At 53.8% G+C, this 11,823-nt stretch overlaps 5 protein-coding genes across 5 annotated transcripts; 1 reads left to right on the top strand and 4 right to left on the bottom strand.

The window, feature by feature from the left end:
• BO95DRAFT_445744 (ATP-binding protein) lies at positions 1-3,840 on the top strand. The gene is made up of 3 exons (XM_025587216.1): positions 1-1,152; positions 1,244-3,144; positions 3,211-3,840. Exons 1-3 carry the CDS (start codon positions 237-239, stop codon positions 3,367-3,369), a joined length of 2,976 nt encoding a protein of 991 aa, XP_025439353.1. The 5' UTR covers positions 1-236; the 3' UTR covers positions 3,370-3,840.
• Positions 3,841-4,173: 333 nt separating this feature from the next.
• Positions 4,174-5,788, bottom strand: BO95DRAFT_395698 (malate dehydrogenase; the record flags this gene model as incomplete). The annotated part of the gene is made up of 6 exons (XM_025583724.1): positions 4,174-4,374; positions 4,437-5,001; positions 5,088-5,182; positions 5,255-5,404; positions 5,501-5,618; positions 5,723-5,788. The coding sequence occupies 6 exons, from the start codon at positions 5,786-5,788 to the stop codon at positions 4,346-4,348; spliced, it is 1,023 nt and encodes a 340-aa protein (XP_025439352.1). The 3' UTR covers positions 4,174-4,345.
• A 357-nt stretch (positions 5,789-6,145) lies between these two features.
• BO95DRAFT_420089 (golgi SNAP receptor complex member 2 family protein) lies at positions 6,146-7,813 on the bottom strand. Its single transcript, XM_025584517.1, has 4 exons — positions 7,610-7,813; positions 7,417-7,516; positions 7,165-7,346; positions 6,146-7,085 (listed from the first exon to the last, which is right to left on the bottom strand). Exons 1-4 carry the CDS (start codon positions 7,610-7,612, stop codon positions 6,636-6,638), a joined length of 735 nt encoding a protein of 244 aa, XP_025439351.1. The 5' UTR covers positions 7,613-7,813; the 3' UTR covers positions 6,146-6,635.
• Positions 7,814-8,199: 386 nt separating this feature from the next.
• BO95DRAFT_395691 (uncharacterized protein) lies at positions 8,200-9,033 on the bottom strand (the record flags this gene model as incomplete). The annotated part of the gene is made up of 3 exons (XM_025583723.1): positions 8,200-8,339; positions 8,410-8,837; positions 8,983-9,033. The coding sequence occupies 3 exons, from the start codon at positions 9,031-9,033 to the stop codon at positions 8,306-8,308; spliced, it is 513 nt and encodes a 170-aa protein (XP_025439350.1). The 3' UTR covers positions 8,200-8,305.
• A 514-nt stretch (positions 9,034-9,547) lies between these two features.
• Positions 9,548-11,577, bottom strand: BO95DRAFT_445738 (putative pyruvate dehydrogenase complex, dihydrolipoamide acetyltransferase component). The gene is made up of 4 exons (XM_025587215.1): positions 11,326-11,577; positions 11,213-11,262; positions 10,907-11,130; positions 9,548-10,830 (listed from the first exon to the last, which is right to left on the bottom strand). The coding sequence occupies exons 1-4, from the start codon at positions 11,433-11,435 to the stop codon at positions 9,757-9,759; spliced, it is 1,458 nt and encodes a 485-aa protein (XP_025439349.1). The 5' UTR covers positions 11,436-11,577; the 3' UTR covers positions 9,548-9,756.
• Between the last annotated feature and the right edge of the window lie 246 nt (positions 11,578-11,823).

Below are 11,823 nucleotides of genomic sequence, written 5' to 3'. Positions count from 1 at the left end.
CCTCTTCCTCTTCCTCTTCCTCTTCCTCTTCCTCTTCCTCTTCCTCTTCCTCTTCCTCTTCCTCTTCCTCTTCCTCTTCCTCTTCCTCTTCCTCTCTCTCTCTCACTTATTCTCATTACAGCTACTCAGTATTTGCTTCTACTGACCTACTGACCTACTGACCCACTGACCCACCGACCCACACGAATAGTATAGATCATAATAGATCATAATACAACATCCTCAACATCCTCATCATGGCTGATAATTCAGGAAGTGCACTAACCAGCACCACTCAACATCACCATCATCCTCCACCCGATCCTCCGAATACTACTTCTCCCAGTGGTACTACTACCACCACTCCTCCTACCACGACCAGTCCCACTAATAAGCTGGACTGTGACTCGCCTGCGGAGACCAATGCGGGTAAAGCAGAGGCCAAGCCGCCAGTCCCCGCCCCCGAACCCGCCGCCAAAAAGACCGCGACGGTCTGTGCTAAACATCCCCCCGCCGCCGCTTCCTCCGACTCTAAGAAGAAGCCCCGTCGCTCCACCAAAACCTCCTCCATTGTCACCCCAAGCGATGACAGCTGCTCTGCTGTCGACTCCGACAGCAACGACTCAGAATCCACCACCAACGATTCCGCCGCAGATAATGATGCCACCACTTCCTCCTCTAGCTCCTCTAGCTCCGACGAATCCGAGGTAGATCGCAAGCATCGTCGCAAGCGCGGCAAGGCCCGAGCCAAGAAAGCGCTGAAGAGCGGCGGTCGCAGGAAGAAGTCCACCCGCTCTCGCCAACAGTCGGACTCAGACTCGGATTCTTCATCCCAGGATGGCGAGGACACAGATTCCGATCTCGATGAGAAGACCCTGAAGAAGCTGGTCGCCAAGCTCAAGGCCAAGCGATCATCCAAGAAATCTCGCTCCAAGGAGGACTCGTCTGAGGATCAGCAGGATGACAACGAGGATGACGGCTCGGATGACCTGGCCTTGCTGTTGGCAAAGCAGAAGTTGGCTGCCTTGCGACTGAAGTTGTCGGATGGTCGCCGCAGTAAAGGACGCAGAAAGCGGGGGTCAACCGATGCAGATGGTTCAAAGGGGTCGTCACAGAAGTCCAAGGGCCGGAAGAAGGCCGCGTCTAAAATAGCTTTCAAGCGGGTGGATCAATGTACGTGCTGCTGCGACCCTTCCCCATTCATAGCAGGTGCTTTCCAGCAGCAAACTCACAGTTACGGTTGACTAACGGTTCGCTAATCTAGTATGGGACAATACGATCCATAACTACAAATTGACTGAGACGGTCGATGATCCTGGTGCCAGCGAGTGGGACCAATACCTCTTCACAGTACGCCGCAAATTCGACTGGGACAACAAGTATACGGAGACGGTGGTGGACCTCAAGAGCAAGTACATCCGCGATGCGCTGGCCAAGGTGATGGACGGAGTCAAGGGTGTCAGTCTGGTACAGGAAACGGCGGTCGTCGATCCCAACATGCTCTTCCTGTACTTGGAGGAGACACGGCAATATATGCGCGAACTGCGACAGCTGGCCAAGACGGAAAGAAAGAAGAAGGCTCGCAAAGCGGCTCAACTCAAGGCCGCTCACCTGAAGGTGCTCGTCAAGTATCTGGATACCGACTATGCGGAAACCAAAAAGACCCTGTATCCTCTGCTCGACGCCAATATGATCACCTTCGACCTGTTGTGGGCCATCTTCAAGCCCAACACGATTGCCTATTCATCCACTTACGGGAATGTGGATGAGCCCCGTGCCTTCAAGATTGAGTACGCTACCAAAGAATCGTCCTTCATGAAAGGTCAGTGGTACAGCATCGAAGGGCGTTATCTGGAATATGACGGCAAGTCGTTCGGAATGGGCACGATGGCTGCGGAGGTCGAATCCTTCAAGGGCTCGCGGAAAATCACCAGTCTTGGCTGTTATCCGCTGAAATATCATCGCGAGGCGGAGGCAATTAAGCTCAAGTTGATCGAGCGGGGCAAGAAGTTCGTGGCATTGCGTGGCATGAACTACCGCTTCCACAAGGGCATGGGTTTCTACAAGAAGAAGCGCTCTGTGATCAAAGTCAACATCAACGGTAGGGTCATGATTGACCCGGCTATTCACCGTCGCATCAATCCCAACTATCCTATCAGTACCGTTCGCCCCAAGGATCCGGATTACCTTGATGGGTCGGACGGAGACGGGAGCGATGATGGTTGCTGCTGTGGCGTGTCGGATTCGGATTCGGATCAGGGTTGCGGGCCATCGCGAGACTCTGACACTCCCAGAACACGCTATAAGGTGGTTCGAGACAAGGAGGGAAAGCCACACGTGGTTGAAGTGGAACTGGACGAGAACGGTAACGAGATACAGAAAGAGGACATTGACGAAGTGGATGACCCCTCCGAGCGGGATTTCACCGAGGAGGAGCTGCTGATCGCGAGCCCAGTAGTCCTGGGGTTCGCCTTTAGCGAGAAGCTGTGGCTAGAGTTCAGTATCTCTGGAGTCAGTGAGATTGAATGGAACGAGGAGGCTTTCAGTTCTCTGGTGCTGCCTGACAACCAGAAGTCCATTGTGAAGGCGCTGGTCGAGTCCCACACCTTCCGAGCTGCCCAAAACATCGATGATGTGATCCAGGGCAAGGGCAAGGGGCTAGTCGCCGTACTTCACGGTCCTCCAGGGACAGGTAAGACGCTCACAGCAGAAGGCATCGCTGAACTGCTCAAGCGTCCTTTATACATGGTCAGCGCAGGCGAATTGGGAACCGACTCGCGCACGCTGGAAGCCGAGCTCAACAAGATTTTGGATATTGCCCATTCCTGGGGTGCGGTCCTCCTGCTCGATGAGGCCGATATTTTCTTGGAGAAGCGCACCATCCAGGACATCCACCGCAATGCCCTGGTCAGCATCTTCCTCCGTCTCCTGGAGTACTTCCAAGGAATTCTGTTCCTGACGACTAACCGCGTGGAAACCTTCGACGATGCGTTTCAATCCCGCATCCACGTGGCGCTCCGCTACGGCGACCTCACCACCAAGGCCAAGCGCAGTGTCTGGAAGATGTTCTTGGAGAAAGTCCAGGCCATGGACGGTGTGCAGACTGCCACCTTCACCGACAAAGACTTTGATCTCCTTGCCCGCCACAACCTGAACGGACGCCAGGTAAGTCCATTGCTCTACTAGTTAGTCTCCATGTTACAACTACTGACACTTCTATCTTCCCTTCAGATCAAGAACTCCGTCCGCACAGCGCAAGCCCTGGCAGTCAACGAGCAGACTCCCCTCTCCATGGAGCATATCAAGCGGGTCCTTGCCGTGGCCGAAACATTCGACCAGGACCTCCGCGGTGGAACGGGATACCTGGACGCCATGAGAAGCTATACCTGAGGAGGCTGCTGCTACGTACACGGCAACGATGCCCTCCACCCCCACACTCTCATACCTTCTTGCGGCCGTTGGGTCCCTTGACTTGGCTCTGCAAGATCCTTTCCAACATTCACCTCAATCTCTCACGACTTGTGTTGACATCTCCACTCCTGATTCTGACGAATGCAACGATGACTAAGATAAAGAAGAAGAGCAAATTGGCGTTTGGAAAGAAATACCTCCCCTCGAGCATGTTGTGCAAATCTTGATTTTGTGTTGTTCTCTTGGTATGAATGGGGAGGAAGAAATCTCAAGATGGATGAGAGCTTGATGATCATGCAAGTTTCCGACGAAGTCATGAACGACACGCACGCGCATCGCCTGGTTATCCTTGGTCCGGAGTCGATTTGAAGTTCTTTTTTTTTCTGATGAGCCATGATGGAAATGACGATTTGATTTTGATTTCGATATTCTCTTTGAGAGTGTGCATGCATGTATTCATTTGATCTGTCTTGAGCATTAATCTATTGCCTGAACTTGACGTAATGCAGTGTTCCATCTCCCGTTGTACTCTCCGAATCGGGAGGTGATGCTAGACAGTTGTGCTGCTGGTATGAAAGGCTTTGAATCTACTTCGTACACTACCGCAATACGTGCTCAGTCTTACAGCATGCAGGATTCCCATCAATGTCATAAGAGTAGTATCATTAACATAGATTTTGGTCTGTATTGAGAAACGGGAAAATACACGTCATGGTCCATTTTCCCCCCATCACAGTCCGCCTCGAGGCGTCGGGACACACAAAGGAAAACCCGATGACCCATGCTTCGATGATGCTGCAGCAACATTCCTCCGATATAAAAGCCAAGGGCGGGTTAAAATATTTAGCGTGACAGGGGAGAAAGAAGAATGACTAGACTGTTATACAAGGAGGAACGTGGCTGCAGAAAAGAGGTTTTTTTGTTCATATCATTCCAGATGAGAGAATTAGATCATTTAAGGGTTAGCCTTAACGAAGTCACGGCCTAAAGTGATACTCCGTTAGCACCTGGGTCGCAAGACTAGATCGATCATGAATTAAACTTACCCTTCTGGATGTTCTTCTTGAGGTCACCGAGGGCGGTCTCGACGAGCTTCTGCTCGTACTCGTTGACGGGGCCGACGGGGTTGATCTTCTCAACACCGTTGGGGCCGAGCTCGACGAGGGAGGCGAAGTAGTCAACACCCTGGTCCTTGTAGAGAGGGGAGTCGACGAAGGTGGGCTCAACGATGCCCTTCTCGCCCTGGGAGGCACGGAGGAGGGACTCGGCGAAGCGAGCACCGGCCATGGCCATGGAGAGGGTGGCGGAGCCGGCACCGTCCTTGGCCTTGACGACCTCGTCACCACCAAACTGGATGCGGTTGACGAGCTCGTCGCGGGTGGTACCCTCGATCTCGGGGTGGTTGGACTGGGAGAGGAGGGGGACGATGGTCACACCGGAGTGACCACCGACAACAGGGACGGCCTCGCCGGCGGGGTCGGTCTTCTTGACCTGGGAGATGAAGCGGGAGGCACGGACCACGTCGAGGGTGGTGACACCGAAGAGACGCTTGGGGTTGTAGACACCCTTGGACTTGAAGACCTCGGCAACGATGGGGACGGTGGAGTTGACCTAGTAAGATGAGGATGAACGAATTAGCTCGAGTCCTATGGCCGATCTACAGGGGCTGGGTGAATCGAGGAGGGGTCAATGCATACGGGGTTGGAGATAACGAGGATGTTGGCCTCGGGGGAAGCCTCAGCAGCAGCCTTGGCAAGGTCGCGGACGATGGAGGCGTTGGTGTTGAACAGGTCTGCGATGATGCTATCAGTTTTGTTTTTTTTTTGTGCCCTGGATTTGTTGGGCTCGAGGCTTCAGCGCATACCGTCACGGGTCATGCCGGGCTTGCGGGGAACACCGGCAGGGATGAGGACGACCTCGGAGCCCTTCAGGGCATCACGGAGGCCAGAGGCAGTGGGCTCGTAGCCGGTGACGGTGCTGTTGGTGTTGATGTGGCTCAGATCAGCGGCGACACCTGCAATGGATGATGGTCAGTCTTGTTCTTGTTCTGAGTCGATGGTCGAGATGGAATTGATGCCGTGTTGACCGGGAGCTGAGGTGTGCGACATACCAGGTCCACCGCGGATATCGTAGAGAGCAAGCTCAGTGACACGGGGGTTGAGCTTGAGGAGGAGGGAGAGAGGCTGGCCAATACCACCAGCGGCACCGAGGACGGCAACCTTGGAAAGCTACAGCTCGCAATTGAGATGATTAGTTCCGGTGGTCATGATAGAGCCGAGGCTGCAAGCCATCAAGGTTTGTTTTTCTTTTCTTATTATTTTTTAAAGCTTACCTGGCTGGAAGAAGCGGAGAAGCTACGCTTCTGGAAAAGGTTGAAGGACTGACGAGCAGCGAACATCTTGACTGTGAAGGGGGGGAGAAGACAGAAGAATAATCTATCTGGGTTATACAAGAGGAATGAGAAGATGGGGAAAGAAAGGAAGGAAGAGAGACGGAGAAGAAGGAAGAAGAAGAAGAGACGGACGGGAGGGCGGCGTCGGTGAGAGTAGACGGAACGGGAAAGGGTTTTGGTTTGGTTTGGTTTTGGGGGGGGGGGGGGAAATCCGGGTGGGTTCAGGTTGGAGCGGCTAAAAGGAACCCAACAATACTAGGTAATTGAATGCTTGCCGGATCCGATGCTCATGCCAGCCACCAACAACAAGGAGGAGAATTCCCCAGTCTGCCTCCATCCTTGATACAGTACTTTAAGTATTCCGTATTCTTCTTGAATTGAATTCTATCTGTACTCTGTCCATTTGTTCCGAGAGCCAAGGATCAATCCAATTGCTGCTTTGTTGCCTTCCAAGTTGCCCCGTGCTCCATCCTACTCCGGCTTAGCCGACGTGATGCCAGCCTTGGATGTTGCGCTCGTCGACGCGATTCCATCCGGCTTCTCCACTTATCGCGCTAGTAATTCAACTCCGGACTCCAAAATGCCATCTGATAATCTCGCGATCATCTCTGGTATACAAAAGCACAAAAGTACAAAAGTACATGCCTTCGTTTCCCAAGGAGAGAAAGAAAGAAAGAAAAATAAGAAAAAAAAAAGAACAAAAGAAAAAAGAGGAGCTATTGATATCTCAACCAATACAGTGCCCAACGCCGGCGCTTGCCAAATGAACCCTCAAGTAACACAAAAGCAAAAAAAGAACAGTGCCCCCAGATGGCAGCAGGAAGTACATCTCAATTCCCCTACAAAGGGCTTCCTACCTCAGAAAGTGTAGTACCGCCCAGCAGAAGAGGAAGAAGATGAGCACCCCGGCCCAGAAAATCCACTTGTCCTGCTTCGCCCGCCGCTCCACCTTGCGAATCGTCTCCCCACTGACCCCCAACGTGTTCGCAACACTGTAAAGTCGACGCTGCGTGCCCTTGAGCACCTCGCGCTGTTGCCCCAAATCCGCCAGGACGGCGCGACCCCGATCGAGGAACTCATCCAGCTGCGTACCGGTATTGGCGAGGAAGCTCTGCTCGCGCAGCGCATGAGTCTCGCGGGTGTAGTCGGCCGCGCCGCCGCCAAATCCCAGGCCCGATCGGGCCGAGGACGGGTTGCCGAACGGGGATGGGTTGGGCAGAGAGGATTGCGCGTAGGGGTTTTCGGGGGTGGCGGTGTGGTGTGGGCGTCGGCCGAGGAGCTCGTTGCGGTTCGTTACGGATTGCTGCATTGAGAAAAGAGGTGGTTAGCAACGGTCGGCCCAGCAAACGTGTATGTAGAGTAGGGTCGAGGAATGCGCTTACTGCATCTTCTCGTTCTTTGCGCAGTCGCTCAAAGTGTAGCCGGTAGTCTGCAAGCTCGGTGCGGAAGTTCTTCACTCGCTCAAAGGCTTTCTCTTGCTTCTCCGGGATCAACTCTTTCTTCGACAGGGCCGAGTAGTCATCGATGGTGCGGGATAGTGATGCCAGCGAGGCCGCAATCTGACCTGTCGGTTCAGCAAGTTAGCCCAGAATCTCCGCATTGAGAAATAATCCCATCTAGCGAAAGAATCGCACCTTGTAGCGCGGCGGACGATGTGGCCGGCGACTGGGAGAATGTGTCCAGATCGCGGCGGATAGCAGAAGACTGCTTCAAGGCGGAATTGAAAAGAGAGTTCTGTTCGATGGAATCAGCAAAGGCATTTCCCTTTCTCCCGAGGCAGTACTGGAGGACGGCGTTCGTCTTGACCTAACGTGGTGAGGGTCATACCATCTCTTCTTGCGGTGTGTCCGATGTCGTATACAGAGGCTAGTACAAGGATGTGCGGCGCAATAACAAACACTTGAGCCCTGTACAAGCGATGTGGAAAGAACCTTTCGCAGTGATGAAAGCAGTATATGACAGTGCACTTGCTTGAATGAGCCGTGCGAGAGCAGCGACGTGTCCTGAAGAAATACTGAGTAGGCGTTTCAATGATGCTAATAATAATGATGCTAGCCAAGGCCACATGTTCTTGCAGAGGCCACGATTCTGACACGGCTGACCGCCTCCCGCCAATGCAAGTCCATGCATGTCCAACCGACATCGATCGTCCATTCTCGAACTTTAATTTTCCAGCAGGCTCGCAACTGGTCTTACGTGTCTATCAACGACTTGACCCTGTCAAGCTAATCCTGAAATCTAGTTCACTTTTCTGACATCGTTCAGAATCTACTCTAAACATCGCAGCGAGCATGGGATTACCGAAAGCTAAGCGGAGAAGAGCATATGGATGAGATTGAGATGGAATTAGCTAAATCTCGACCGAGCACAAACGCCTGGACATCATGAAAAACGCCATGTATCCTCGAATCCGTGCGGTATATGGAACTATAAACCAACCACACAGGAGAAACCAAAAGAAACATCAGGATATCAAGTTATCAAACCACGCAAGACAAGTACTTGAGTTTTCGTTTGCCCCATCTATTTAGGAGGGTACTTGTTCTGCAAAAGCCACCTGATCAATCACGTTAGCGACGACACACCAAGCAAAAATAAAGCGGCGTATAGCCAGAAGATCGACTTACTTGCTGACAAAGTAGTCGACGGTACCGACCGCGCCCACGATTCCGGACCACAATCCGACGAGCTGCCATGACAGCTTACCCTGCGCGTGCTTCTTGTATGCGCCAAAGCCCAGACCCGCGCCGGTCAGGGCCAGGATGACCGCATTTCCGAGGTAGACGGGGTTGCTCTTGTTGCGGCGCACGCTGTTGGCCTTGGCCTTGGCCTCGGCCTTGGCCTTGGCCTTCGCCTTCTCGATCCGTTCGCGCTCGGCGATGGCCTCCTGCTCCTCGCGCTCTATCCGCTCGGCCTGCGTCGTGGTCTTGACCTCCTGGTTGAGGAAATCGGCGTCCACGGACTGCACGTGGGGGGAGTCGACGTCGATCAGGGAGGCGGTGCTCTCGGATTCATCCCGGTACACCCGGTTGATATCAGGAGCGCGACTGTAAAGCTCGAGTTAGCTTGGTCTGTTGAGCTGGGTGTTTGGATTGCTCGTAGTTGATGCACTTACGCCTGGAAACATTGTCAGTACATTTGGTGATCAACATGGTTGCGCTGGAACAGCGACAATGGAACGGACGAAGAATAGCACATACCTCCTCTGGGGACTGCTTGGGACCCTTGGCTGCGGCTTCTGCGTAAGACATGATGACCGGTTGTGTGTCACGAGAGTGGTTGCGTGATAAGGTGGTAGGGATCTGCGATGTCATGCGTTAGTATTGCCTGTCAATGAAGAAAGGTGGGAGTGCTGCCATGATAGGTCAAAGCACAGCAAATAGGAGTCGAGACGCACAGGTTGTAGATGCGAAGCAATTCAGAGTGAGTAAAGTATTACAGAGAAAGAAATCTCGAGTAAAGTTTCAGGGGATGGGAATGGGCAGCCGAAAGGTATTTATGGGTTGGTTGCAGCCACGGCTGGGAGGGGGGTTGGAATGACATCACGTCATAGACGGACCTCATGCGACAGCGCCCGCTGCCAAGGCCCGGTCGGTGATCTCGCCCATGGCTGGCGTTTGCGCTTTTGTGTTTGATGTTTCCGAGGCTACCTGCCGCTTCTTGCTCACGCGAATTGGCACAGCTAATCGAGGAGGACAGATCGACTTCAGCAGTCGGCCTTTCCTTCAATTTCATACATATCTGCATGCCTAACACCACGAAGTCTACTGTTTTGAACCACACTAAGAACTAAACATAGGAAATGCATTGTAAGGGTTATGAAACTGTGCTGGGGGGACCATCTTGGTCTAGGGGATGTGGAAAGATTCAGATGGTTTTAATACATATTACAACAACATCAAAGGGAAAGGTAACTCCGATCGTAGCTAACTAAAATACTGGGCCGGTCGGAATTCCCGCTCGCGGGAAAGAGCTTACAAAAGAAGCTCAAGGGGGTTCTCAACAACCTTCTTCAACTCCTTGATCCACTCAGCACCAACGGCACCATCGACAACCTTGTGGTCGAAGCTACCGGTGACGACGATCTGATCATCCCACTCGACAGCGGTACCCTCGGCGGTCTCGACGGGGACGGCAACCTTGCGGGTGGTGCCAACAGCCAGGATACCGGCCTGAGGGGGGTTGATGACGGCGGTGAATCTCTCGACGGCAGCGTTCATGCCCATGTTGCTGATGGTGAAAGTACCACCCTGGTACTCCTCGGGCTTGAGCTTGTTGTCACGAGCACGCTTGCCGAGATCCTTGATCTGGTTAGAAATGCTGGACAGGCCAAGACCCTGGACGTTCTTGACAACAGGGGTGATAAGGCCGTTGGGGGTGGCGACGGCAACGCTGATGTCGGCGGTGTTGTGCTGGCGGATGACAACCTGGCCGTTCTCCTCACGCCAGCTGGAGTTGACAGCGGGCACCTTCAGGAGGGCAGCAGCGCAAGCCTTGACGAGGAAGTCGTTGACGGAAAGCTTGTACTTGCCGTCGGCGGAGGCGTTGAGAGCCTGACGGAGCTTGAGAAGCTTGGTCACGGACAGAGTAGTGGAGACAAAGTAGTGGGGGTTCTCGCGCATCGACTGCTGAAGGCGAGAAGCAATGGTCTTGCGCATGGAGGTAAGGGGGATGTCCTCGTAGGTGGCAGCGGCGGTGGCGGCAACGGAAGGCTGGTACTTCTCAACGTCCTCCTTGGTGATCTGGCCACCACGTCCAGTGCCCTTGAGAGCCTTGATGGGCACACCCTTCTCAAGAGCAAGGGCCTTAGCAGCGGGGCTAATGTTAGCCTCACGGTCCAGAGCGGGCTGGAGCTTCTCACCCGAGGTCTCAGGCTCGATGGCAGCGGGCTGAGGCTCAGGGGTGGAAGAAGCGGGGGCAGCCTCTTCCTTGGACTCGGACTTGCTCTCCGCAGCACCAGCAGCGGGCTTCTCGCTACCGGCATCCTCCAGGGTGAAGCTCTCGAAAGCCGAGACGTCGGTACCCTCCTCGACCAGCACGGCGATAGGCTAATGCGCGGTTAGCAACGGCCTCGACACGAACCGGATTCTACCGGTGGCAAAGAGAGCATAGGAAATCACGTACAGAGCCAACAGCAACGTCCTTCTCACCAGTCTCCGACAGAACCTTGGCCAAGACACCCTCTTCTTGGAACTCAAAGTCCATCTGGGCCTTGTCGGTCTCAATCTCCACCAAAACATCACCAGGCTGGAGAGCATCACCAGCCTTCTTCTGCCAGGCACCGATGTTACCGGCGTTCATAGTCGGCGACAGAGCGGGCATGCTGATGATGGTGTGAGGGGGGAAGGCTGTTGAGTCCTACTTGTCAGTTTTCGATCAAGCCACATAACGGAGCAACAAGAATCAACAAAAGATGGTAAGCGGGCATACACTTGGAGGCATAGTAGCGGGAGAGGGCGGATAGGGAGGGCAATTGAGATCTGTAGAAAGAGAAGGTGTGATTAGTGGCGGTTTTGAAGCTCATTCGGGTCGAAGTAACATACTGAGCAAGATCCTTGAATCTGTGAACGGTCTGCGGCCGCCTCAGAGAAAGGGCGCCTTTGGAGAGAAACATGGCGCTGGGGGTGCGCATCCGGACAGCAGAGGCAACCATGGCGCCCAAGTGCTATGAAAAGGTCGAGAAATGAGCCCGCGACGGGAGGGAATGAGAGAAGGAGGATGGAAGAGAGCCTAGAGACTGGTCTGACAGATGAAAGGGCCCGTATCGAAGAGTTGAGGACTGCAGCTCCAGGAACTTTTCTGTTGAGGCTACCGGTGAGACCGTCCGGAGTGATTATCGCCGGCCGCCCCGAGACAGCTTAGCTAAGCAGCCCACCGCGGTTGTGGCTCACTACGTCGCCCGTACGGTATCTCCGTCGTCCGCGGGAGTGAACACGCTGCAATTCCACCGGAACTGCTTGATGTCTTGTTAGTAAACGAAAGGTTGGGCTGGCGTTTCTTTTCCACCTGCAGTTTCTTTTTCCCGTCCCTCCTTTAGTCCC

This window comes from Aspergillus brunneoviolaceus (assembly GCF_003184695.1).
Source record: "Aspergillus brunneoviolaceus CBS 621.78 unplaced genomic scaffold BO95scaffold_61, whole genome shotgun sequence".
Lineage (NCBI taxonomy): Eukaryota > Fungi > Ascomycota > Eurotiomycetes > Eurotiales > Aspergillaceae > Aspergillus > Aspergillus brunneoviolaceus.
The sequence above is the reverse complement of the archived record's forward strand: the minus strand, read 5'-3'. Positions and strand labels throughout refer to the sequence as shown.

Excerpts from the sequence above, each read along its gene's own strand:
- BO95DRAFT_445738 (XM_025587215.1), bottom strand. The coding sequence starts at position 11,435 with ATGGTTGCCTCTGCTGTCCGGATGCGCACCCCCAGCGCCATGTTTCTC. Across the intron at positions 11,131-11,212 it reads CCGCTACTATGCCTCCAAGT|CCTTCCCCCCTCACACCATC; the intron begins GTATGCCCGCTT and ends AGGACTCAACAG. Across the intron at positions 10,831-10,906 it reads AGGACGTTGCTGTTGGCTCT|CCTATCGCCGTGCTGGTCGA; the intron begins GTACGTGATTTC and ends ACCGCGCATTAG.
- BO95DRAFT_445744 (XM_025587216.1), top strand. The coding sequence starts at position 237 with ATGGCTGATAATTCAGGAAGTGCACTAACCAGCACCACTCAACATCAC. Across the intron at positions 1,153-1,243 it reads TTTCAAGCGGGTGGATCAAT|TATGGGACAATACGATCCAT; the intron begins GTACGTGCTGCT and ends TCGCTAATCTAG. Across the intron at positions 3,145-3,210 it reads ACAACCTGAACGGACGCCAG|ATCAAGAACTCCGTCCGCAC; the intron begins GTAAGTCCATTG and ends TCTTCCCTTCAG.
- BO95DRAFT_420089 (XM_025584517.1), bottom strand. Across the intron at positions 7,347-7,416 it reads ATCGTCCGCCGCGCTACAAG|GTCAGATTGCGGCCTCGCTG; the intron begins GTGCGATTCTTT and ends CTGAACCGACAG. Across the intron at positions 7,086-7,164 it reads GCAAAGAACGAGAAGATGCA|CAATCCGTAACGAACCGCAA; the intron begins GTAAGCGCATTC and ends TTCTCAATGCAG.